We start from the raw sequence: 26,823 nt of genomic DNA, 5'->3' as shown, positions 1-26,823 counted from the left end.
TTTTAATGAGAATATCCTTTCTTCCTGCATTTGAAAAAGACTGTGCATTTTGTTCTCACCATGTTTAGTTCCAGTCAGTCAAAATTAGCAATGACTGGATAAAATTTCTTTACAATACAGTCTAGATGTTAAATGTGTGATAAGCTCTACTTTGTGTTATAAAATTATGCAAGCTCTCTAATAACTAACTTGTTAGCTATCTTCAGTCTGAAAAACATTTTATACAATAAGACCAAAACTTTTCTTTCACAAGTAGCCCTGAACAGAAAATTATTACTTTTTGTTAATCAGATTAAATTGTGAAGGGGTATACATGCATACTCCTTATGCACAGATTTTAAATAACAATGTTACATTTCTTTCATTCCTTTTAGCCCTATTCCTTTTTTTTTTTTTTTTACATTATTGAAATTTAGGAAGCATAATAGCCGATCTATTTAATGGCATATCATTATCTTCCCATAACATAATAACATAATGCATATTATTCATCCTCCCATATTATTCATTAATCCATTATATTTATTCTCTCTTAGTCTTTGTGTGACTGTGTAAAGAATTAGACTTTCTCTATACAAATGGGTAACATTTTCCCAATAATTAAAGATCCCAGTTAATATTAGTGACCTGTTATTTAGATAGCTCATTTGATGGTAAGATTTCATGTTACTTCAATAGTATTTGTTATATTTCTTGTTAATTTCTCTGGGCATCTATATATTAGAGTTTAGTGCTGTGCTGGGTGGTGCAGAAGCCATAGACTGACAGTGTCAAAAATACTGCAAACTCATTGCAAATACCAGTGACATATTAACAACCAAAGGATATTTTTATAAGACTTCTGTGTGAATGAGGTTATATTTAAGTGAAACAATTGTTTATAATACTTTTTCATATAAAATATGTGGGCCAGGCCCTTCAAGGTAAGAGGAGGTTTAAGAGGTTGTTGCCAGGGCATGTTGCTTCTAGCAATTGTTTTCAAGCAAGTGCACCTTGTGGGCTTCTGAGGTGGCCTTTGCCAAAGGCTGCCCATGCCTCAGTGGGGTGGCAGGAGCTTGCTTTGCGAGGGGGACAGAGGTCTGAGAGCTCTGGGGTTAGGGAAAGACAGATTGCTTTGTCTTGTCCCTAGTCCTAGTCCTAGTCCTAGTCTTAGTCCTAGTCCTAGTCCTTCCTTCTTCCCTTTCTTCCTTTGTTTCTTACTTTTTTTTAACACACAAGTTATTCTAAAATATTACTTCACAGCCATTAACAATTGGTGAGGCATGGTGTTTGGGTTCAGATCCAGATTTAAACTTCAGAGACTGCTAAGAGATATTTGGACCATACTTCTGATTGTTGTCACCTAATAGGGTTTTTCATATCTCTCATCTGCTAAGGTAAAAGAAAAAAAAAAAGACTTTATGTAATTTTTTTTTTTCATCATTGTTTTAGGTTACTTCATTTTGCAGTACCCAAACATTTAGGTTGGGATTTGAAGTAGAATTCATGTAAAAATGATTTTTTTATTATACATATATATTTTGAGATAGATTGCTGTAAATTACCCATATTTAAAACTAATAGCAAAAGATATGTATAACGAAAGGTAAATAATAAAGTCCAAAATGGGTACAATTATCATTAAGACCTCATGCCTCCCAGGAACACAAGCAGCAGTCCTAGTTCCACAAGTATTGGAACATATGCTGAGTTTTAGGTACAAGAAATTGTTCCAGTGCAGACATCTGGGCTAGAGTGCTCAATGTTTTGCATATTTGGCCCTTAACTCCATTCATGCTTATGAACTGATCTTTTATGTGTGTACTGAACTGAGATTAGACTTAAAAAAGCTATGCAAGCATTTTGGAAAAGAAATCTCACTACAGTGTTAAAAACAACAACTACCATCTGCTTGGGAAAAGCACTGGATCGTTTCTTGTAAATTTGGCAATTAAATATGCTAAAATATAGTAGTAGCAAGATAAAATGTCTGCCATATCTATTAGCAACAACAACTAAAATCTAGTTAAATAACAACAAATCCTGAGAGAAAGAGCTGCCATCTGGTTACCAGGTAAAAACAAAACTCTTGATACTCTTAAAACAAACACCCTCATTGAAATATATTTTTAGTGAGGAATTTTAGAGCAACAGGAATTAAGTTCAGACTGGAAAAGCAAATTTCTTATTTGAAGTCTTTAAAAAGCTGTAAAATATTTAAGGCTGTGTAGTATGTGCTGTTTTATTTAGACTTCATTTTTCTGTCTCTAAAAAGATGAGAGGAAAAACTGCAGAAATTGCAGCAGCTCTCTGAATTGTTACAAGTTGAGATCTGTGTAGAGGCATAGTAGACTTAGTGCTCAAACTCTTGGAACAATGAAATCTTTCACTGTGTGAAATATAATTTCTACTCCTTACTTACCTTAGTCTTCCTTGCTAAGGAAAGCTACCAAACCTTTTAAGGATATGTCAGGACTTCAGTTATCCTGGAAAATGGTGTCGAGGACTAGGCTGCCATCTAACACTCACTGGGTTGTTCAGTTTCCAGAATCAGTGCGTTGAGGTATTCTATGAAGATTATTTCACTGAAGAACTCTATGTATAGCAGAAGAATACAGTGAACATAGTGCTCTCAAACAAATACTTTTTAGTAGTTGGCATAAGGAATAAGGACTCAGCAAATGGGCTTCTCTCTAGCTGTGGACCTCTAAAAGGCAGATGTCTGCCCATACTAATTTCTTTAATTCCATTTATAATCAATGGAGAGAAGCTAGCAATTGCAGGTGTTATTCAGCAGACCTTAAACACGTGTCAAGCTGCAATGAACAAGCTTCTGAACGTCTTCTCCCCTCCATTAACTATAAGAAAAAAGTACTTTCTTAGATACCCAATCTGTAAAGATTTTGGTTAGAACAGACAAATCCCAGTTTATGTTGGTAAAACTATGTTGGCTCTACGGGAAGAGCAGACTACAGACTACATGGCTGAGACTGCAGCTGTATTTCCAGCAGTGTGCTTGCAGGCTGTTTCCAAATGCCTTCCACAAACACTTCTTTCCTGGATAATGTCTAATTGCTGTGTTTAATAGGGCAAAGGGTACTAGAACATAGCTCAGCTCAGTGACATGTGCTTGAATATTCTGAACCATTTTGCCTGAAGGTGTTCCCATGACTTCAAGCCGCTTATCCTTTCTGGTGATGTGACCTTCATGGCCTAATGTCCCTTGGAGGACTCTGTTGTTGAACATGACTTTTCTTCTGGATGTTCAGCCCTTGAAATATGCTTCTAGAGTCTCTGGAGGAGTGCTGGATGGGTGCACAGTCCTCATTCTACATTCACTCTAGTTTAACAAATTCTGATGTAGCACAGAGATTAAATCCATGACCATGACTTGGCTGGGAGAGAGTGGCAGTTTTTGCAGTCAAAATGTTATTTCACAATATAGTTAAGTGTGTCAACTACTGAACTAAAAATGTCCCCTCATAATCTATCCTGCACTTAAGAGATTATTTGCATTTTCTCACTGGAGTTGGAAAAAAAATTATATTTGCACATGATTGGCACCAGATCTCATTTCTTTAGTTAGAAATGATTTCTTCATTCAGTGTTCTTGTGATTACTCTTGGTTTGTCACTTCACTTTAGCCAAGCTAAATACAATATAAGTACATCTAATTGCATATTCATGAACATGCTATCAACTTACTTTAAAGAAAAAAAATGAAATTTTTGAAATGAAATTAAAAAATGAAGTTTTTAAAGAGAGTGCTTCCATGTTGTTTGATATACCATGCACAGGAAGACGTCAAAAAAATCAATTAAATCTTTACCAATCTTTGATGAATGACCTGATCTCATGAAAACAAACTTGCAAATAATATCAGTACTTATTTCAAACCAACAATGTGAAGGTTCTCTGCAGCCTTCTGAACAGTATTTTTTTCATCTCATGAAATGTTAAAACTCAGTAATTTTCACAAAAAATTGACAGGCTTCTTGTCATTGGGTATGTTTTTAATTTATGTTAATACTACTCTGACACTCAATGACACAATCAAAAGCAGTGATTCAGTTTCCCAAACCCAGACTACTTCTCCCCAAACTGTTTTCTCTACAGAATATCTAGATAAACTTTCTGAGAAATAAGAATCATATTCATTGACTGTTATGGCACATCCCGAGATATATCTTAAATATTGTCTCTCTCCTTGCTCAACGCATATATAGAACAAAATTTAAAAGCAAGAATAAGTCAAAGTATTTGCAGAAAAGTTGAAAAGTTCTGATTAATTTAAAACATATTGACAGCATTTATGTGTTTTTCATAGAGAAATGAAGTTTCATAGAATTGAATGCTTTTTTCTTCAAATTGTGAAGTTCCAGTATTTTGTCTCAAAAGTACATTTTTCCTGTCTATAGCCAAAGGCTTTGTGTACATTGAAAACTTTAATGTGAGAGATACCAGAATTCTGTGTTGTGTGGTCATCAGAGATTTACATTAAAGATGTAAAATACATGAATGGGATATCTAGTTAATGAGAACTCTTTAAGTTCTTAAAAAAAACTCTGATCTACTTCATCTCCTGTACTACCTGGTAGATATTGTGGTGGAAACAGGATTAGCATTCTACTCCATCCTGGTTAGGATGTTCATAAATTCTGAGCTATTCTGCATTGTCAGCCAAAAGGTTCTTGGGGTGCATCAAGGGAAAAATTGTCATTCTTTATGCTGATGTGACCTAATCTTGAGTTCTGTGTGTAGTTTTGGACACCACAATATAAGAAGGATATGAAACTATTAGAGAGTATCAAAAGTGGGCAACAAAGATGGTGAAGGGTCTAGAGAAGACGTATGAGAAGTCACTTTGCATGTTCAGGCTACAGAAGAGGTGACTGAGGGGAGACATCAGAGTGGCCTGCAGCTTCCTTATGAGGAGGAAAGGAGGGGCAGGTGCTGACCTCTTCTTTCTGGTGAAAGCAATAGGACCTGAGTAGATAGCATGAGGCTATGTCTGGGGATGTTCAGACTGGATATTAGGAAAACATTCTTCACCAAGAGGGTGGTCGTGCACTGGAACAGGCTCCCCAGGGATGTGGTCATGACACCAAGCCTGAAGGAGTTCAAAAAACCTTTGGACACAGCTCTCAGACATATTTGAGTTTTGAGTTTGTGCATAGGTTTGATTTTTGGTGGACCTGTGTGGATCCAGGAGTTGGACTTGATGATCCTTGTGATTCCCTTCCAGCTTGGGATATTTTTTGACACTGTGATTCTGTGATGGTATTGAAGTAGTGGGTGCTTTTGAGAGTGTAGGTAGATGTGTGTGGCTCAGATTTCTGTTTAGTAAGTCTAATCACCTAATCACTTTTGAAAAATTTGCATTAAAAAAAAAAAAAAGCATAGATCTTTTATTTCATTCTACTGAGGAAATGCTATAGGGATAAGAAATATAGTGAGTTTTAAAGTTGTTTCTCTCTTTCTTTAATGTAACAGTCTTTAAAAACCTAAATGCTTTTTGTAATCACACTGAATAGTTTTCAAGAATGAAAGTTTGCAGAGAGACTGAGTGGATTTGAAATCAGCATTACACAGCACAATAGATACATCATAGACTCATAAATAGAGAGGTAAATTATTTCCTTGATTCTTGGGTTATAATGACATTTTGGAGTAGTATATTTCTGATGAATATAGCTAGGTGCATCTTTCTTCTGATGAGCTATGAGGTGGCAGTTGCTTTCTACTGATTCTTCTACTGATAGAAAAATAGTACTTCTGGGAATGCCAATTTGAATCCTTTTTAATCGTTCTGATACTTTCATTTCTTGGCATGCATTATTGAATGTATAGTTAAATATATTTTTCATACTATATATATATTTACAATGTAGTTATAACACCTATTCTTAGTGCTTAAAGTATGCTGTGCTTTGACTTTTAAATTGTATCTATATCCAAACTTGGCTTTAGCTGTAGCCAACTAATACTTTTTTCTATAGATACTCTAAAATTCTGCAAAAAAGGGGGAAACTGCCTATGAGATTTAACAGGGACTAGATTCACAAGTGTATAGTACCTTCCACTGTTTAAGATAGACTGGTCAAAAATTAGCAGCTAGATCCTAGAGGATTTGGGTTACCTTCTGAGAGATCACATTTATGCAGTGGATTTTTTTTTCAGTGCTATCCAGTGCTGGCATGGAATGGGTATGTCCCATCCTCTTCCTTCACACACATCCAGATACAGTGACAATAACTATGCTTATCTGTGGCCAGTAGTTTTGTCCCACAGAAGAGCTGAAAAAAGAAAGTAGGGCAAGTATAAGTAGGACAGATAAAGAAACCTGCAAGACAGATTCATCATGGAGCTCCCTGGTTGGACCAAGATAAAGGTATCATGATAAAGGATGAGGGCTTTTTCTCCAATTATTTACAACTTTCATTGTTATCTCAAAGGGATTTTATTCATTTCTCCATAACTGCAACAAGAAAGGATTCTACAGGTATATCAGTGATAAAAGGAAGATTCGGGAAATTGTGAGCCCTCTCCAGAGGGAAAGAGGAGACGTGGTTACCTGGGATATGGAGAAGGATGTGATTCTCACTGACTTTTTTGCCTCAGTCTTCACGGGCAAGAACTCTAACCACATAGCCCAAGCCCTAGAAGGCAAAAGCAGGGACTGGGAGAATGATGGACTGGCCAATGTAGATCAAGTTTGAGTCCAGCAAAGGAAACTAAAGGTGCACAAGTCCATGGAACTCGATGAGATACACCCATGGGTCATGAGACAACTGGTGGTTGCAGTTGCTAAACCATTATCCATCATATCTGAGAAGTCATCACAGTCCAGTGAAGTTCTCACTGACTGGAAGAAGGGAAACATAACCCCCTTTTTTAAAAAGGAACAAAAAGGAGGACCCAGGGAACTACAGTCTCACCTCTGTGCCTGGCGAGATCATGGAGCAGATCCTCCTGGAAACTATGCTAAAGCACACGGAAAATAAAGAGGTGATTGGTGACAGCCATCATGACTTCACTAAAGGCAGATTGTGCCTGACAAATCTGGTGGCCTTCTATGAAGGGGTTACAGCATTGGTGGATGAGGGAAGAGCAACTGACATTAACTGCCTGGACTTGTAAAAAGCATTTGACACCATCCCCCATGGTATCCTTGTCTCTAAATTGGAGAGATATGGATTTGACAGATCACAGAATCATAGAATGGCTTGAGTTAGAAGGGACCTTACAGATAATGTAGTTCCAAGCCCCCTATCCTGTAATTACCTTATTGAGCAAAGAGTTGCTCTCCATCTTTTTTATACATCTCCTTTAAGTACTGAAAAGCCACAATGAGGGCACTCTAGAACCTTCTCTTCTTTAGGCTGAACAACCCAGCTCTTTCAGCCTTTCTTCAAAAGAGAGGTGCCCCAGCCCCTTGATCATCTTCGTGGCTCTTCTCTGGACCAACTCTAACAGATCAACATACCTCTTATACTGGGGGCTCCAGACCTGTACGCAGTACTCCAAGTATCTACTCTGCCTCACATGCAGAGTAGAAGGGGACAAGTAAAGTAGAGGGGACACCTTTCCTATGAGGCTGAGGGAGTTAGGGTTGTTCAGCTTACAGAAGGGAAGGCTCTAGGGAGACCTTAGATTGGCCTTCCAGTACCTAAGGGGGGCCTACAGGAAAGCAGGAGAGGGATTTTCTGTCAGGGAATGTAGTGATAGGACAAGGACTAATGGTTTTTAAACTAAAAAAATAGGGTAGATTCAGATTAGATATTAGGAAGAAGTTCTATACTATGAGGGTGGTGAAGCACTGGAACATGTTGCCCAGAGAAGTTGTGGATGCCCCATCCCTGGAAGTGTTCAAGCCACAGAATTTTCCTCCTGCTAGAAAAAAAAATAAATTCTACCCCTCTTTTAATGCATTTCATATGCTGAAAACAAGAGTTAGGCTTTTATTTTTAGTTAGTTTGGATTAAGGTTCTCTTCTGGTTTTGAGCTTTGCTAAGACATTGTGGTTCTTTGATCTCAAGTTTTAGTGTGGGTTCATCTTTAATTTCATCCCCTAATTTTGAGATCGTTAAAGCATATATACCTCTAGGAATCAGACAAACTAGAATAGAAAAATAATAAAACATAACATTTACATAACATTTTCATTTTTAAAATAATATTTGTCAACAACTGTATTTAGAGGAACAAAATAGGAAAAACAAACAAACAAACAAAAAAAACCACTGAGACCCAGAGACAAACTTTCTTTTGGTGTGGAATCTCCTTTTCATGCTTCATTGAGGTGAGTATTTCTGAATTACAATGATCATGAAAATGTCCCATTTGTCTTTTGTTCCATGTAAAAGGTCTTCATTATAACTGAGAAAGAATTGATATTTGATGAGCTTAGTCTGCCTGAGAGTACACTGCACTTTATATTTATGGAAACAATACATGTTAGGCTGAGTTGCTTTCCCACTACATCCCATAGTTTGTACATGTATATGTTTTGCACATCTTGTATTTAATGAGATGAAGAATAGTTTGAGATGACCAGTAAACTTTCAGGTCATGGCACACGACGTAGTTTCATCAGTTCTCTTATAAATTAGGTGAAATACAATGAACACATACAACTAGATAATGATACTGGTCTTGTATATTGTGCAAAGAAGTGTCCTTTAGACACTTTTCTTTCAATTAGTATTTGGTCTTATTTGTTCTATTGAGGAAGCTTGAATTGCTTCAAATACAGTATATTAGGATGAGCATAAAAAAAAACATCCCAGGTACAACTGAAAATACCTGAAAACAGTAACCGTAAAATTTTGTGGCTCTTCTTTCTCCAGAAGCATGCCCATGGGAATTCATCCCCATTCCTGCCATCCACATGATACTGAGTTTTAATAGCATTTGGTTTTGATGGTGAAACTAGTACATGCATTTCTGTGATTCTAGCAAACATGAGTAATTTTTACCATCTATTAAAAAATAACAAAACAGGAGAGGTGAAGGAAATTGTCTAATTTAATAAAATTTTATTTTCCAGTCTTTTGACTAATCCATTTATCTTAGTGGCTTTCTAAAAAGGTATGTATTTCTGAATTAAATACTTTTCATAGCTTTGACAGCATTTTTGAATTCTCCTGTGGGCTAAGCCATCTTGACCTTAAATTTTAATTCCACCTTCCTCTAAGGAAGTTCACAACTTACATAGGGAAATGAGGGGATAATTCCTCTCTCCTGAATTTGTGACTTGTTTTATACAAATTCTTTCTATTCCCAGTTGGGCATTTATATTAATTGGATATGAACAATAGTGATAAAAGTGAATTCATCATAGTTAATGTAGCTATTCAGAATAAATTTTCATTCTGCGTCTGTAGAAAATTTGAATAAAGAAGCAAAAAACAACTATATAACCTCCACTCATTGTTTCCAAACCCAAAATTTGGTCATACTTGACAAATTTGATTGTGCAGAAATTTAGGTTCATCTTTCTTAAATTCTCAAACCTTTAATACAAGAAAATAGACCCTTTTGTTTTGAAACCTTTAGAAATAACATTTTCTTTGCATCTACAAAAGATAATTAAAATTGCAGTTGCTATCTAATCATTGGACTCTTGGAACTTTCAGGGAAAAAACAAATATCAAAGGACATAAAAAAAAACAAACTAGGGAAAACTGTGTTTGGTTACTGAAATAGGGAATCGTTAGCAATTGCAACTGCAAATTATGCAAGGAGGAATATACAAACAGCATACAAATAGCTAACATCCTTTACTGCATCAGTGTTTTAAGTTTTCACCTTTCATTAACAAGGATTGTCAGAAATGCAAGGTAGATAGCTCTTGAAATGAAAAAGAGAGAATTAACTGATTCAGAAGGAAATACGGGTTAGCCTAGATTGTGCTTTGTTTCTCTTTGAGTTATGAAAGTTCTGAATTTACAAAATTGTAACAACATATAATGAACTCAGTGTGATGGATATAGTTTCCTGCAAGTCTGGCAAACAATAATTTATTTTGGTGGTGATTGCTTTACACTATCTATAACTGTGACTGAAACAAAAGGGGAATATTATATCTTTTTTTTTTTTTCTTCTTCTTCTTCTTCTTTTTTTCTTTTTTCTTTTTTCTTTTTAGTTATTGGATATACAGAATTATACCTGTGCTCTAGAAAATTTTAATGCTCCCTCATTAAAATTAAACCTTGGTTTCATAATGGCAACCTTATAAACCTTTCCATCTTATCATTTATCTTCGGAAGTTTGTATAATTTCATGCTGTTTTTCATTCATGGCTGTTCCCATATTGTACTATTCAATTATCATTGTTACTTAAAGAGAGTCTTCAAGTCTTGTACATTTAGAGAACTATTCCCTCTCTTAGTGTAGAAGAAACATAGAAATCCTTTTTAAGGCAGCAGCAAAAGAATTGTAGTGGACTGCAGGTGCTTTTGTGTTAGCAAATTTAGATTGTTACTGACAGCAGAATAGGCATTATTTGGCTTTGTTCCTAGGCAGTACAAATTAATTACTTTAAAATGAAGACTGAAAATATAAAAAATAGCTCCCTTTAATCATCAATGCTACAAATGCTGGCTGTACACCTTCTTTTGAAACAAAATGTACAGAATCCTAAACAATCTTATGTCTGACTTTGGTGGTGTTATAAAATTATTATGAAAGTATAATGACATAACATTCTTTAATAATGAAATACAAATGAAAGTAAATAATATATTTGTTCCACTGAGCATGAATAAGATTGCAAATGTGGAGTTTGTGAGAAACAGTTAATCCTGTTGTAAATATGGTAACATCTGAGGATTTCCTTGGCCAAGGCTGTATTAGGGAAAAAAAACAAAAACAACACATTCCTGATTTAGATTTAATTTACTCTAATAAAGTTCTAATATAAGAATAGTTTAGATGGCTAGGAAGGAGTAAAAGAATTTCAATCTAATTATGAATATGACTTTTATTTTTTTGGATAAAGCAAGCTGAATTGTAGTTGGACTTGGTTAAGTCAAATCCTGTCTGCTAAGGACCACAAAGCTAGTGGCTCCCTGTGGGCCAAGGGACTTAGGGGGGTCCCCATGGGGTGGGCAGGGCAGGTCCTCCCTAGTTGGGGCCAGTCCCATTTCCAGCCAGATTTTTTTTATTTTTTTTTTTATTTTATTTATTTTTTTTTAACAGTCATTTACTGTACATCTAAAAAGGTCCACCCATGTATCTTAACAGTGTGGTGCTTATTGATAGTGTGATTAACAGACTCAGGGAAATACTGTCAACAGTCTAATATCTGGGAATGGCAGGTATGGAGCCAGTAAAGTATCCATTTTGACAGTTTTATAATGAGTTGTACTTTTCTTTGACAGTAGAGTTTCTTTTAGATTAGGTAGTACTCAGAGTGAAAAAAGATAGCAAAGCACAATTTTCTTCATTGAAAAACAAGAGATGTGCTGTTTTATAAAATAGGAACAATTCACTGAGTAATTTGAAGTAATTTATTCTGTAGTCAGTGCTCTAAATGAGGGGGATGCACTGCAGGTAGCTGTTCCCTGAGGATCCAAGCAGTCCTTCTCTTTGGTCTAATGTCATGGTAGGACTAATGGCACTAAAATGCAGTTCAGAACTTGTTTAAGGGCCTCCTGAGTGACACAAACAAGTCCCTCTCAACACAGTGTTGAGGTGTGCTGAGGATCTGGAAATGCTTTTAAGATTAATCACAACCATAAGTGCATTTTATCCAAGCATAAAATAATAATAATAATAATCTCCTTTCTTATCAGACTATAAGACTGTGTCTACATTAGCAAATAGCTTATTCTTATAGAAGTGATTCTGTAGACCTGAAACAGCATCTGTTTTTTCTTAGAGTACAAAGTCCAATTTATATACATTTATTGGAAAAGACAGTTGTTTTCAACTAACTTGTCCCCTGAACTGAACACTCTTGAGGAGTTGTAGTGTATTAGGCGCACTCCTCGATCTCATCATTAATTTCATTTATAGAGAATTTATTTCATGTCCTTCACATTGGTTCAGATTCCATGATGTGAACCAGATCATAGCAAATGGAGAGAATTGGGAAATTTGTCTGAAAAGTGCAGTCCAGGTCCAAACTGCTAACATAAATGCACCCCACTGCACTTATGCAATCTCTGATCCAGGACAGTAGAGGAATTGAAAACTGTATTTATTGATTTGTTGTGTCATTCACTCTACTGTTGTTTTTCACCTGCAAAACCCAAGCTGTAAATCACACAGCAAGAAGCTGAGTACAGACATCTGTAATAGACACAGAGTTAGCATTTGTAGGGCGGAAAAAAGAAAAGTCAAAGCTCAACTTGAGTTGGCATTGGCCAGTGACTCAAACAGAAAAAGCTTTTTCAAATATAACAGAAGATCTAAGGAAAACATTTGATGGATGCTTAATGTAGATGGTCACTTTACAAGTAGGGATAAGGAAAAGGCAGAGAGGCATTTAATGCCTTTTTTTTTGCCTCAGTTTTTAACTTGGCAGTCTTGGACTGCCTGATCCTACGATTTGGAGGATCATGACTGGAGGAGCAGCAACTTTCCATTTCTGGTCACCAAAATTGAAAGTGACCAGTTATACAAGCTGAACATTTTTAAGTCCACCTAGATGGGATTCACCCCAGAGTACTGAGGGAGTTAGTGGATGTTATACCTGGACCCCTCTCAACAGTCTTGGGGTGTACTCTAAGGGTCAATTCTAGGGCTGGAGGGCATCATTAGCAAGTTTACTGTTGACACTAAATGAGGAGGTGCTATTGATTCCCTGGAGGGGTGAGAGGCCTTGCAGAGGGATCTTGATACATTGGAACATTGGGCAATTATCAACAGCACAAAGTTCAACAAAGTTCAAAATGGCAGGTTCTGCACTTGGGGTGGAGTAATGCCAGACACAGGTACAGACCAGGAGACAAGTGGCTGGAGAGCAGCTCTGCAGAAAGGGGTGGTGGGGTGCTGGTCAACAGCAGTCTCAACATGAGCCAGAAGTGTGGCCTGGCAGCTTGGAGAGCAAACCATGATTTGGAATGCATTAAACACAGTATAGTCAGCCTGTAAAAAGAGGCGATTCACTTAGCATTGGTGTGGCCCCAACTTGAATATTGTGTACAGTTCTGGTCTCCACAATATAAAAATAATATTAAGATACTTGAATGCATCTGGAGGAGAGCTGGTAAAAGGGCTGGAAGGTAGGTGCCATGAGGAGAAGCTAAAGATTCTTGGTTGTCTAGCTTGCAGAATAGGAAGTTAAGAACTTTCTACAGCTTCCCAAAGGGGGGGAGGGGCCAGGGTTGGGGTGGGGTGTGTGTGTGAGGAATAGAGAAGGATGTGCTGATCTCTTTTCCCTTGTAACCAATGACAGGACATGCAGGAATGGCACAAAGCTGTGCAAAGGAAAGTTCAGACTGGATATTAGGAACAAATTTTTTATTGTGAGGATGATCAAACACTGGAAGAGGCTTCTTAGAGAGGTGAATGATGCCTCATGCTTGCAAATGTTCAAGAGACATTTGGATAATACACTTAATCTACTTTAACTTTTGATTAATCCTGAAGTATTCGGGCAGTTGGACTAGATGATTTTTGAAGATCCTTTCCAACTGAACTATTCCATTCCATTCCATTCCATTCCATTCCATTTAGGAAGCATGGTTTGTGTCTGGCTTTTAATGAGCTCCTGGCCATCTTAAAATGCCACTGCAAAGCTGTCATAATACATGACAAAGTGAGTGCTTTGTTTCTGGAGGTACACTTCCCTGGATGAAACTCAGTACTATACAGTCAATATGTTTCTTATATAGCTGTTGGTACCCTTCAAGAGAGGGTGTTTGAAAAGAGGCTGGTAAATGAATTGGATTTTTCAAGGAAGACTGGGTGCCATTTATATACTTTAGGCATCATTATGCAAATCCTGACCTGACTTGAATCTATTCCTAGCAAGCCATAACAGGAATACTCTGACTTTTTTTTCAGCATGAACTGGTTATTAATATTTTTCTCACTATTTCAGAACACTGATTAGTAAATAGATACTGAAAGGAGACTGTAAAATTGTGTGGTGTATAGCATGATTCTCAAGACAGTATTAGTAATTATAGTGTATGATAGCATGCCAGGGCCAAAATACCTAATATTTGATAAAACCCTGTGCACAGACAGAAAAGTTGCCATATTCTCTATCAGTAATTTAAGAACACAGGTTGTCCTTGTGTGCATATGTGGGCATACATTTGCAGAATACAAGGTACATTTTCTGGATTAGCTGCTGGATTTTATGTTCCACTTCCCATCTGAATGCTGTTTGTGCATCCTAGCTTATTTTCTTTATCATCTCTCATGTTTGCCTATGCATTCACTCCAAGTCACAGAGACTTGCTTTGCGTACAAGATCCATGGGATATCTGGGAAGAACCTGGCCTAATTTTGGCATGATCTGTTTTCCATGGAAGTGGTACCTAAAGTGGCCTGGTCATATCATAGAACATATCATAGAATGGCTTGGGTTGGAAGGGACTGTAAAGATCATCGAGTTCCAGATGAATGAGCATGTGTTAGGACTTGACATTAAAAGAGCAAGGAAATGTGTTCCAACTATGTTTCAACTACTTTTGCTCCTAGTCAGCAGCTCTTCTAGTTCTTCCTAGTGTATTATGTGAGCTCTTAGAGCTATTTGGTCACTGTATAAGAGGTTTATGTTTCTGTGATTTGAGCAACCTGTCGTTTTTTACTTACCCTTCAACCCTTACCTTAAAGTGTGACCCAAAATGCATAGAAGGCAGAAATAAAACATAGATGAGGTTCAGACATGCCTACTGTTTGCCAGAAGTGCTACTGTGCCTACTGACAGATGTAACTGCCGTGAAAATAGCAGGGGAGAACTTAGTCTGACTCTTGCTTCCCTGTTCATGTGCAGAGATCTGTCACAATATTATTTACCAGAATAATACTTTGGAAACAACAACTAACAACAAAATTTAATCTTCAGCAGGGAAGTCATGCAATAGAAACTGAATGGGCCTGTGGACACACTAAACTTCAGTCTGTCAAGATTTTGTAACATAGTCATGGTACTTCATCCATACTCTTATATACATGCAAAAATCCCAGAAACAGTCATCCAATATTGCTTAAAACGTACTAAATTTAGGGTGGTATTCTCTTTAGATTGATTTAATAACAACTTAAATTTAAAATGTATTCACAATTGTAAAATGCTTTTAATTTTGGACTAAAATATTATTTTTTTAATCTTAAAATGCTTAATTAATTCTTGAAATCATATAGCTTTTGTTTTTTACATTTGGACTCTTGAAGAAAATAAGACACCTTCATATCTTCATAATTGTGCTGCTTGCCAGTTTTATGTTTTGATGATGTCAGAGTTAAAAAAATGAGGATAATAAGATTTTCAATTTAAAGCAAGAGTGATGGAAAAGAAAATGAGTTCTAAAGAAAGTTAGGGAGTGTTAATCATGGAATGATCACCCATATTCAACAGTACTACATTAATTTAATGAAGTTAGTCAAAAAACAATTTTAGTACTGAATAGTCTTCCAATACAATTACTGTAAATGGGTCGACTTAAATCTTATGAAACAGAGAGTTCAGTTACACTTTGATAATGTTGAAAAATAAAAGGAGGGATATTCATCTTAATCAGATGTTCATCAGCATGGCCTTACTTCAGTGAATTCAGTTACAAAGCTGGTATGGTTGCAGATACAAGCAAGTATTAAAAATAATAATTCCAGAGGAAAACAGTGATGCAGAACAATTAAAAAAAAGTCCATAAAAAAAAAAAAAGCTCATCAAAAAAAGTCCAAGAAGTTTTGAAAGTGGAGCTTAAGATCTGTATTTGACATTTTAATATATATATTTTTTTATGGAAGTCAACATGGGTTAAGGTATTAGTGAGGAGTCTCATGTTGGTTCTCACATAAGATATCATAGACAGAAATTCTGTGACGTGTTCTTTGAGAAGAGAGAAATGACTTGGAAAAAAAACACTGCACTAACACACTTGGAAAGAACTGGCTTATTGCTTTCTTCATGAAAGAACAATAGCACTTGACTTCCTGTACTAACATACAAAAAAGGGATCATGGTATTGATGTAGAAATAAGACTGGAAGCGGCTTCCTGAATCACTGAGCTGAGTGTTCTGATCCTTCCTGCTGACAAGTTACTATTTAATCAATTTCTTATAGATATTTTTTTTGCTCTCATTGTGTTTATTTTCTTTACTCAGTCTCTCTGTTTCCCTTCAGCCCTTGCTTTGCTCCTTTGCTTTGCTGCACAAACCAGGCTCTTTTAATCTCCTGCTGGGTTAGAGTCTTCATTTCTTTGATCATCCTAGAAGACTGTCCTCATATGTTTTGCAGGTTCAGTTTTTCTTTCAACAAGATGGTTGGCTAGAATTATATAGATAAATCTGGGTGATAGTTTAAGAAAATGCATGTTAACCCATCAATATCTTTATTAGAATCATAAAATTTAATAATTTGTAAGATTTGTCTTTTTGACTTGTAGTGGTTTTACCCTGTTGGACTCTACCACAACTTCTCTCTTGCTCCTCTTTTTCCTCTGAAGAAGAGGAGAGGAAAGTATACTGGAAAGAAAAAAAAAAAAGGCTAATGGGTTGTGATTTGAGATAAGGATAATTTAATTAAAGGGAAAAGGAAGAGAGAAAAAACAAAGGCTGTACAGAAGCACAGAGAGAGAGAAATAAAATCACTCTCAACTTCCCACCAATTAATGTTGTTCAGCCATTCCTGGGAAGCAGGGCCTCGATACAGGTAGTGACTGTTTGGGAAGACAGACGTCTTCATAACGAGAGCCCCCCCTTCCTTCCCCTTTCTCACCTCTTATTACTAAGTGTGACATCAGATGGTATGGAATATCTCGATTGATTTAGGTCAGCTGCCCTGGTTACGTCTTCTCCCCACTTCTTGCTCTACCCCAGCCTGCTGGCTCTGGGGGCTTTGGAGGGATGCCATGCCATGCTGATGCCATGCCAGCACAGCTCAGCAACAGACAAAACACTGGTGTGATATCAATGCTGTTCTAGTTACAAGGGTGAGCACTATAGTAGGTGGCTACTATATGGGCTGCTGCAGGGGAACTTAACTCCATCCCAGCCAGACCCAGTACAACAATCACCTCATGTCACCTTGATCGTAATAAACTAAAACAAACTAATTGTTTTTTATATGAGTTGTTTCAAATGATGAATTCCCAACATATATCAGAAATGTCATTAATCTCTGATACCCCCTTTCAGTATTACTTGCTGTTATCACACTGGATCCACCTTTCAATTCTTAAAGTAATCCACAGAGTCTCCAGTTTACTGTGTAACTTCCAGAGTGACACTGGAGAAGGTGTTTCATCCAAATCTAGACAAATTATACCTACTTTATTTCTTTGTCTAGGAAATCAGTTACCTTATCAAAAAAGCTGTCAGGCTTGTCTGGCACAATCTACCATTGCTAGCACTGCTGCATTTTATCCCATATTCTATTTACTTCTCTGGCTTTAATTTATATTTTTCTTCAAAGCCTGTTCTAAGGTCTTGCAAACTGAAGAGGTCAGACTAATAGGCTTAGGCTTGCCCAGATCATTTCCGTGTTGCTTTTAAATATGGGCACTTTAGTTGCCATTCTCCACAAATATTTGATGCTTTCTCTGCCTTGATAGATTTGGAGGCTTATCTCTGCCACTGCCCTTATGAAATCACGGTATACTTTACAATTCAGGCCTCAGTGAGACATTTTGTTCAAAGCCTATTGAACTCCTATCTTTTTTTTTTTTTTTTAATTTAAACTTTTTATTGGTTAATAAGATATGAATAAAGAAAATTTAAATAACCATCTACAAAAGGATCACATGTAAGATATAAGCAAATACTACTGCCTGGATGATTAAGTGAATAGATAATACCGTCTACAACTTAAAGCCCCTTAAGCCCAGAAACTGGGAGAGAAAGAGCTTAAAGTGGCATAATAATATCAGAGAAAATGATGAGAATTGGAGCCTAAGTACCTTCTGATACTGAACACTTAACTGTGAGAACTTATTTCACAAGTGTGTAGATCATCACTAGGCAGATTAAAGATGTTAGAATATTTCGGATGTTTAAGTATTTTGTATATGTTAGGCGCAAAAAAGCACAATGAATGGAAAGTGCAGGTCTAGTGCTAGATTATTACTGTTAATTTTATACTTTTATTCTCATAAATACATAGAAGTTTTGCTTGTCCTGATGAAATGACAAAGACAGAAATGTAATATATATATACAGCTCAATATATCTGTATGGTTTGAGTTGAAGCTGCATAGGAGGACGGTACATTTCTTGTTCTTTCTTTGTTTTCTTTATTGCTTTCAGTTAGGTCTTGCATCTGAAAATTAATGAAGGTGAAAACTGCAGTCAATTGTGTCTACAAAGAATTGTTGTTAATCTGAAAGCTAGTGATATTAACATTGATAACCTTTAGAGGGAAGACCATTCATCAGTAACAAGAATTTTCAAGGTAATATCATCACAACCATACATACCCATTTGGAAGAAAATTTTCCCCTATAATGTCTGTAAGATACATAGGGGTTTTAGCTGTGGCAGTTCACATCTAGGTGGCTACAGCATTTTATAACTCTGGCAGTTTAAGTACCCATGCTTATCAGATTTTGGAAACCATATATATATGTAAAGTTAACATCCAAGTGCTGTGAGATACTATAAGCATGTGTAATGTCTGTCTCCAAAGTTCCAGCTAATGGGAAAGTAATTGAAGTGTGTAAAAAACTATTTATTTATTGTGTATTTTCATATATTCTATAACTTGTTATTTTTCAGATACTTGAGATATTTTCCTTTCTTCAAACTGTTCAAACTGTCTTCTTACAAAGTTCACTCTGTAAATACTTCTTCAAAAATACTCGTGCATCTATCTCAGCTTGGAAAAGTAGGTGCTTAAATATAAGTATGTGCTTAAGTCACAGAGATTAAAATAAAAGTTAAGTATGGGCATGTATGTCAATCATATGCTTATCTGCTTTTGCAAAGAATTCATTTGCCTCAGTGTCTTAAGTCCTACCTTTCAAAAACCCTTCTTATGCCTTTAGCCTAAAATTCTTCAATAAGCTTCTACTACATTTCAGCTGAAAGTAACAGTGACAATGTTACCTGTACTGATCTGCCAGCAATGCTTTAACTATTTCTGAATATTACTCAATAGCAGGCCTAAGATCCCTAGTGCTAATTATCCTACAGATAGGATCCTGTGGATCCCACTAAAGGATTCACACTAGTAAATAATAACTTTTTGAAAACAAACAAAAACAAACAACCACAACCTACCACTTCTGCTTTGTATACAGAGAATTCATGTCTGACTCCCATCTAAGACTTGCATACATTACTAAGCCAACCACCTCTTCTCTTTCTTTTCTTACCCACCTAGATCTAACACAGTAGCTTATGAGAATGGGTCTGTAATTCTTCCGCCAGCTTCATTTCAGAATCAGAATGCACTTTGTATCTGTTACAGGCTGTGATGTATGAAGCAGAAAGAAGATTGATTTTCACAAGCTACCTTGTACCTGAAGTAATGAGAGTGGCAAATTACTTGTTCACTGAGCAAACATGACAGGAATGTCATAGAGGGAATTTATATATATGCAAACACATAGGGGTCACATCAGTGTTACTTTTACAAAGTGACCTTATCCACTAGAGGGGCATTTTTAAATCTGCATTAGCTTACACAGGAAAGGCTAAATAAAGCTGCAAATACCTGCATTGCGTGGGGTGATGAAACTCATACAGCTAATAAATAATGTAAGATTCAACACAGCACTGAACATAATTTAAATGGCTGCATTATTTCTGTAGGAGAGACGTGGGGTCAGAAGTGATTTCTACTAATTTAGGGTTTCTCTGAAGTAGAAAATAAAATATTTGTTGTAAAAAGAAAAGTGAGAGAATGTGGGGCTAATTTTCTATCAAGTTTTTGTTTCAAGCATTTTATCAGGATTCAGTAGAGAAATAGGCTTACACTTCTCTTTATGAACACTTGCATTCAAAGGGTATATGTGTTTGCAGAAGACAAATGGATCTCACTGACACTGAAAGTTTCAGCATATGTAAAACAAGAATGAATGAATTCTGAAAAGCTTCACAGAATCTGATGCTTGTAAAGAAGAGAAACAAAAGGAGAAACAGAAAATTGCTGTTACTCTTAGGAAACAGATGAAAGTTTTATTTGTATACAAGCTCTAAGGGGAAGAATGAAAGCTATTATTTTCTTACATTTTTCCCTCCTCAACAATAAAAATTACATGAGGTAATGTAATTATTTCCTGATAATTCCTATTTTCACTTAAAATAGGAATGCAAGGCAGTTTAGCATTGGCCATACAATGTAAGGCAACTTCCATGTTATTCTCCTCTATTTCTGAACCATTGGCAAGGTGGCTGATCTCAAGCCCAGATGCAAAGAAGGAGGAAAGTAGAAATTCAAAAGGTTATGGAAGCTTCATTGCTGCAGTGGATATTGAAAATATATATCTGCTCACAGTAGTTTTAGCATAGCCAAATAGGTTGTCCACATCTGCTGTTGGGAGGGGGCTGACAGTGAGATGGAGCAGTGATGAGGGCAGCCTGTGCAGCCTATTAGTGTGTTTACAGTTGGCATCTGGTGGACCACAAAGGCTGAGCAGAAGGGTTTCTGCTGACATGGTGATCTGCAAAGCTTCTCCATAGCATTAGACATCAGATGTGGTTTCTTCCTGAGAAAAAATCCTGCAATTTTAAACCTTTTTTATTTTATTTTATTTATTTTATTTTATTTTATTTTATTTTATTTTATTTTATTTTATTTTATTATTTATTTTATTTATTTTATTTTATTTTACTTTATTTTATTTTATTTTATTTTATTTTATTTTATTTATTTTATTATTTATTTAATTTTAATTTTAATTTTTCATCATTTATTGCCAAAACAGTCTATGATACCAGACTGATGATGGTCCAATGTGTACATCAGGGGAAATGAATGTTCTGGAGCAAAAAGTAGCAAATTCTTTGAATTTTATTCATTGTGTTATGGTATTGGTGAAGAGCTGGTCACAGCACAATCATCTCACACTCAAGTCAAACAGGTTTGAATTGTGCTGGTGACGTTTATTTGTTTATTTTGAGTGTATTCCTGGGATCAACCACAAAAGGGCGTATCTTTCTTTTTCCTTGCCTCTCAGCACATTGAAAATGAACTCAAATAAATAAGCCTTTTATTTTCTTGTCCAGGTGAAAGCTCTGAGAATTCATTGGGCTTATTTCCAATATTTTAGGGCTAGAGATGGAAGGAAATTTTTGTTACACATAAAGATTGTATTTTTTGTGTAAAACTGATTTTCAAATGTAAACATCTCCTATAACATGGCTGTTCCCAGCTTTGTTCACCTCTATCTTTTATGGCACTACTGAGTGCTGTAAGGATCACGGTGAGAGAGAGGTTCTGCAGAAAGAAAGGAAAATAGGAGAGAAAAATGTCTCACAGAGAAAACTATTCAGGTTAACAGCTATAGTTTGTGCAGCTCTGAATCACCTCTTGGAAAAATAGACCTCATTTCAGTCCTCATTTGTTCTATTTAACACAGCCTGTTATGTTAGTGTAATAATGGTACAGCAATAGACTTGAATTTTATTTCCTGGATCCACTTACTTGACATGGAGCAGGGTTGCAAGGGGCTAATATTTATGTTTCAAAGATGACGCCAAATACTGCCTTGTTCCACTGTCTTCTCAGTGGTACATCTTAGGCTGCTTTGCAAATCCACAAAAAATAACCAACATCACAGTTTCTGAGTTCGTGCGGTAATGCATACATGGAGATACTGAGAATAGGTATGCTCAGTAGTCTCTCCTTGTTATCTGCTTGCCTGCTTTTTCTCAGAACTGGGAAACCAGCCCAGGTTTGCTGCATCGAAGTTGAAACCTTCCTTTGCTTTGCAGAACAGCCTCTGCTAGATTCATTGCTGGTTTACTCCCTGTTGGTATGCTGGGCAGTGGGAAGAGGTTTGTATCCTCACTCTTCCGCTTGCCCTGAGGGGCTGTTGTTCCCAAGCAGATAGGTTAGTTTTCTCTTTTTGCTCCTACTGCTACTGTTTTTCATTGTGTATTTACATTTACTGCTGTACATTTTCTGCTAGCCTCACAGCATAGCAAGTGAATCCTGCATCAGCAGAGAGTACAGGAAGCGACTGTATTAGAGTCAGCTTTGCTTAATGGTGCAAGTCCCACAGGGTTTTGGGTAGGGCTCGGTAGGTGAGGAAGAAAAATTTGATTTTAATGAGAGATGACTTGGCACCAGCATTGTAACAGTTGCAGTAAGAGAATGAGGGAGTGAAAGAGTTAATTCATATTCTGTTCACAGTGATAGCTGTGGAAGAAAATATGCTGAATGTGAATTCCAGTTTAATCTTTTTTGTTCTTATTTACAGTGACAAATAATATATTTCCCTTTAGCTTTGGGTGCTTCATAAACCTGGAGGTGATGATGAATATGTAGTTTACACTATTAAGGCACTGGAATCAGTGCAAGAAGGCAGAACTTGGTGTGGTTCACAGCCCACTGTGACCTCCACTGTGATTATTAATCAGTCAGGCTTTCACGAGCACATCCACAATCCTAGATACAGCACTTGTTTATGCATTCATCTCTCTCTTTTTCCTTGATAAATGTGGTATCTGATCTTCTGGGAAACACGCTATAGAAGTGTGACTTCTGTCAAAGGATGCTGAGCTGTATTTGCTCTGAATTCAGATTTAAAGGGGTTTGGAATGCTCCTCAGTGGGTTGTTAATTTGAGTCGTAATGTATTGTTGTACATAGCCTGGTGTGGAATCTCATCAACATTTAACAAGATTGTATCAATCTCTTGGAGAGCAAGGTAGACAGTTTTGGGAGAAGTGGTCTGGTTATGAGTCTGGGAGCCATGAGATGGGTTGTGGGGTGTTGCAGCTTGCCTCAACAGCATGTAGTGTTTTTTTAGAAAGCAATTTGCTCAGAGGAAAGGAATTGCTTTGAAGGATTAAAAAGAGTTTTGGGACTTTGAACAGGCTACTAGTTATTTCTGCACTACAGCAGTCTGCCTTTCACAGAGCTTGTCATTGCCCAAGATATTGTTGTACATGAACAGAGCAAAAAGCATATTTTAAAATTCTTCCAAACTTCTTAGGAATATAATGGGAGACACATATGCAATCATACTGAAGCAATGATTTTTTTTATTATTTTTTATTTTTTATTTTTTTTCCTTAGGAGAAGGCAGCCTAACTCCAGGCATTATAAAACAGCAAAATTTTGTTCAAGTGATCCAGTTTGCACCTTTGCTAGTATAAGTGATGTGGAATAGGCATTATTGTTCTATTGACTTATCAGCAGAAACGTGACCATCATGCAGAGCTGTTTTTTAGCCAGCTCCCTAGGGCTCTCCTACAAAGAATGAAAAGTGAGAGAAGGTTTCATTATTATACCTCTTGCCACTCTCTGCAGAGCTGTAATCCTTAAGCACTAGAGCCTATGTTCTTGAACTTGTCTTCTTGGCAGGTGGAGAGGTATTTTGTCTTTGAAGGGGGTTACTGAGAAATAAGCCATGTTACCATGTACTTGAACCACCACAGTAGCTTACTGTCACAATGACAACATCACTGAAGGTAGCTGTGTGCAATTTCTCTAGGTGCAGTAACTCAAATTCTTTCATTACCCCTGGACAGATAAGAGAGAGACTAGAGAATCTGCCCTGTTTGGGTTTGTATTTCCAAACTACTCACATCTTCCTAACAGGGTTTCTCCTGTGGGCATACTGGTGTAAATGTTGGAGGTCTATTCAAATCCATTTTCTCCTTGTGACTCCAAAAATCCAAAAAGAGCTGCAGAATCCAAAAAGAGCTGCAATTCCAAAAGCTAAAGATTCCATTGCACATGGGCATCCAATTGACTATGACTGGCCCAAATGCACCAGTGGAACTGCATTATTCAGGGAAATCTATTGCATAGCTACAACTGCTTCTGTATTGGTATAAACCTGATGCATGGAGGTGTTGAATTCTCCTGGTACTAATCAGGGTAGAGGAATGCTGATGAACCAGGGAGAGAGGTTGTACTGATGTTGTATATGACATAACTTATTCAGAGGTAAGCAGAATACAAGACTTAGGAGATGTCAACCGAAACTTTAAAAAAAATATTGAATTCTCCTTAATTTAAGGAAAAAAGTAAAAGAAGTCTTAAGAGAAATACTTATTTTTTGTGTATTTTTGTTTGCAGGATGAATAAGAGATACTTACAGAAAGCAACAAAAGGAAAGCTGCTAATAATAATATTTGTTGTAACTCTGTGGGGGAAATTAGCATCTGGGGCAAATCACCATAAAGGTAAGATTTTTTTTTTTTTTTTTTTAACTATATTGTTGTATCTGAGGTTTCTGTCAACAAATTCAGAGGTGTCTGGTTTGTGGGACAGTTTTTTTTTTTTTTTTTTTTTTTTTTCCTAGTGCATGTTTGTGTGTCCTGGTATTGTTTCACAAATCAGTATGTAAGGGAGGAGATTTTCAATGGATAGACTTATATATATAGGTGTATATTTAATTTAAGCATTTCAGAACTATTTTCAGCATTCTCTGACTTCAGCATCTTCTTGGTCACTTTCTAATGATGGTACAGTTGAAAAGATAGTAAAAGAAGACTGTAATGTCAAGAAATCATAGAATCATAGAATCATAGAATATCCTGAGTTGGAAGGGACCCTTAAGGATCATCAAGTCCAACTCTTGACACCGCACAGGTCTACCCAAAAGTTCAGACCATGTGACTAAGTGCACAGTCCAATCTCTTCTTAAATTCAGACAGGCTCGGTGCAGTGACCACTTCCCTGGAGAGCCTGTTCCAGTGTGCAACCACCCTCTCTGTGAAGAACCCCCTCCTGACGTCCAGCCTAAATTTCCCCTGCCTCAGCTTAACCCCGTTCCCGCGGGTCCTGTCACTAGTGTTAATGGAGAAAAGGTCTCCTGCCTCTTGACAACCCCTTACGAGGAAGTTGTAGACTGCGATGAGGTCTCCCCTCAGCCTCCTCTTCTCCAGGCTGAACAGGCCCAGTGACCTCAGCCGTTCCTCGTACGTCTTCCCCTCCAGGCCTTTCACCATCTTCGTAGCCCTCCTCTGGACACTCTCCAACAGTTTCATGTCCTTTTTATACTGTGGTGCCCAGAACTGCACACAGTACTCGAGGTGAGGCCGCACCAGCGCAGAGTAGAGCGGGACAATCACCTCCCTTGACCTACTAGCGATGCCGTTCTTGATGCACCCCAGGATACGATTGGCCCTCCTGGCTGCCAGGCCACACTGCTGGCTCATATTCAACTTGCTGTCTACCACGACCCCCAGATCCCTCTCTTCTAGGCTGCTCTCCAGCGTCTCATCGCCCAGTCTGTACATGCAGCCAGGGTTTCCCCGTCCCAGGTGCAGGACCCGGCACTTGCTCTTATTGAACTTCATGCGGTTGGTGATCGCCCAGCTCTCCAACCTGTCCAGATCCCTCTGTAAGGCCTTTACGCCCTCATTTGAGTCCACAACTCCTCCAAGTTTGGTGTCATCAGCAAACTTGCTCAAAATACCCTCTATTCCTACATCCAGATCGTTTATAAAAATATTGAAAAGTACCGGCCCTAAAATGGAGCCTTGAGGGACCCCACTGGTGACCGCCCGCCAGCCTGACGCAGCTCCATTTACCATAACCCTTTGGGCCCTGCCCGTTAGCCAATTGCTCACCCATCGTGTGATGTTTTTATTTAGCTGTATGGTGGACATTTTGTCCAGTAGGATCCTATGGGAAACCGTGTCAAAAGCCTTGCTGAAGTCCAAAAAAATCACATCAGCTGGTTTCCCTTGGTCCACCATACGGGTGATCTTATCATAAAAGGAAATCAGGTTAGTTAGGCAGGACCTACCCTTCACAAACCCATGCTGGCTGGGACCAATGACTGCTTTGTCCCCCAGGTGCGCCTCAATAAGTCCGAGAACCAACTTCTCCATGATTTTACCAGGCACTGACGTGAGACTGACAGGCCTGTAATTGCTAGGGTCTTCTTTCTGACCCTTCTTGAAAATCGGCACATTTGCCAGCTTCCAGTCTACCGGGACCTCTCCAAATTCCCAGGATCGTTGAAAAATAATTGATAGAGGTTCCGCGATGACATCCGCCAGCTCTTTCAGCACCCGGGGATGAATCCCATCCGGACCCATGGACTTGTAGGGATCCAGGTGGAGTAGCAAATCCCGCACACGTTCAGGGTCGGTTGGGAGTTTTTCATCACCACCGTCCAGGTCCTCCAGCTCGGGGCACCCTGGGTCCCGAAGCCCATCATCGGCAATGAAGACAGAGGCAAAGAAGGCGTTAAGCGTCTCTGCTTTGCCTATGTCATTGTCTGTGAGGAGACCTTCCCTATCAAGGAGCGGCCCTATGTATTCTTTAGTTCTCCTTTTTCCATTCACATATCTAAAAAAAACCTTTTTGTTTTCTCTCACAGACACAGCCAGCTTCAACTCTAGGTGTGCTTTGGCCACACGAACTTTCTCCCTACAAACATGAACAGCATCCCTGTATTCTTTCCATGACACCTGGCCCTCCTTCCAGTAGCAAAACACTCTCTGTTTCCGCCTAATCTCCATTAGAATGTTCCTGGTCAGCCACGCCGGCCTCCTGCCCCGCCTGCCTGACTTGCGATATTTAGGAATTGC

At 37.6% G+C, this 26,823-nt stretch overlaps 1 protein-coding gene across 7 annotated transcripts in view; it reads left to right on the top strand.

Moving 5' to 3' along the window:
• The window catches only part of TAFA2 (TAFA chemokine like family member 2), a 198,946-nt gene that overhangs the window by 112,947 nt on the left and 59,176 nt on the right, over positions 1–26,823 (top strand). For all 7 annotated transcript variants that reach the window (XR_004752688.1, XR_004752689.1, XR_004752699.1 and 4 more), the window contains exon 2: positions 24,356–24,462. Coding sequence is in view for 3 of the 7 variants with exons in the window: in XM_035332568.1 (XP_035188459.1) it covers positions 24,357–24,462 (106 nt within the window). In the remaining 4 variants the exon portion in view is untranslated. The remainder of the gene's footprint in view (positions 1–24,355; positions 24,463–26,823) is intronic.

The sequence above is a fragment of the Oxyura jamaicensis genome, chromosome 1, assembly GCF_011077185.1.
Source record: "Oxyura jamaicensis isolate SHBP4307 breed ruddy duck chromosome 1, BPBGC_Ojam_1.0, whole genome shotgun sequence".
Taxonomy (NCBI): domain Eukaryota; kingdom Metazoa; phylum Chordata; class Aves; order Anseriformes; family Anatidae; genus Oxyura; species Oxyura jamaicensis.
This window is presented reverse-complemented; position numbering and strand designations above follow the sequence as displayed.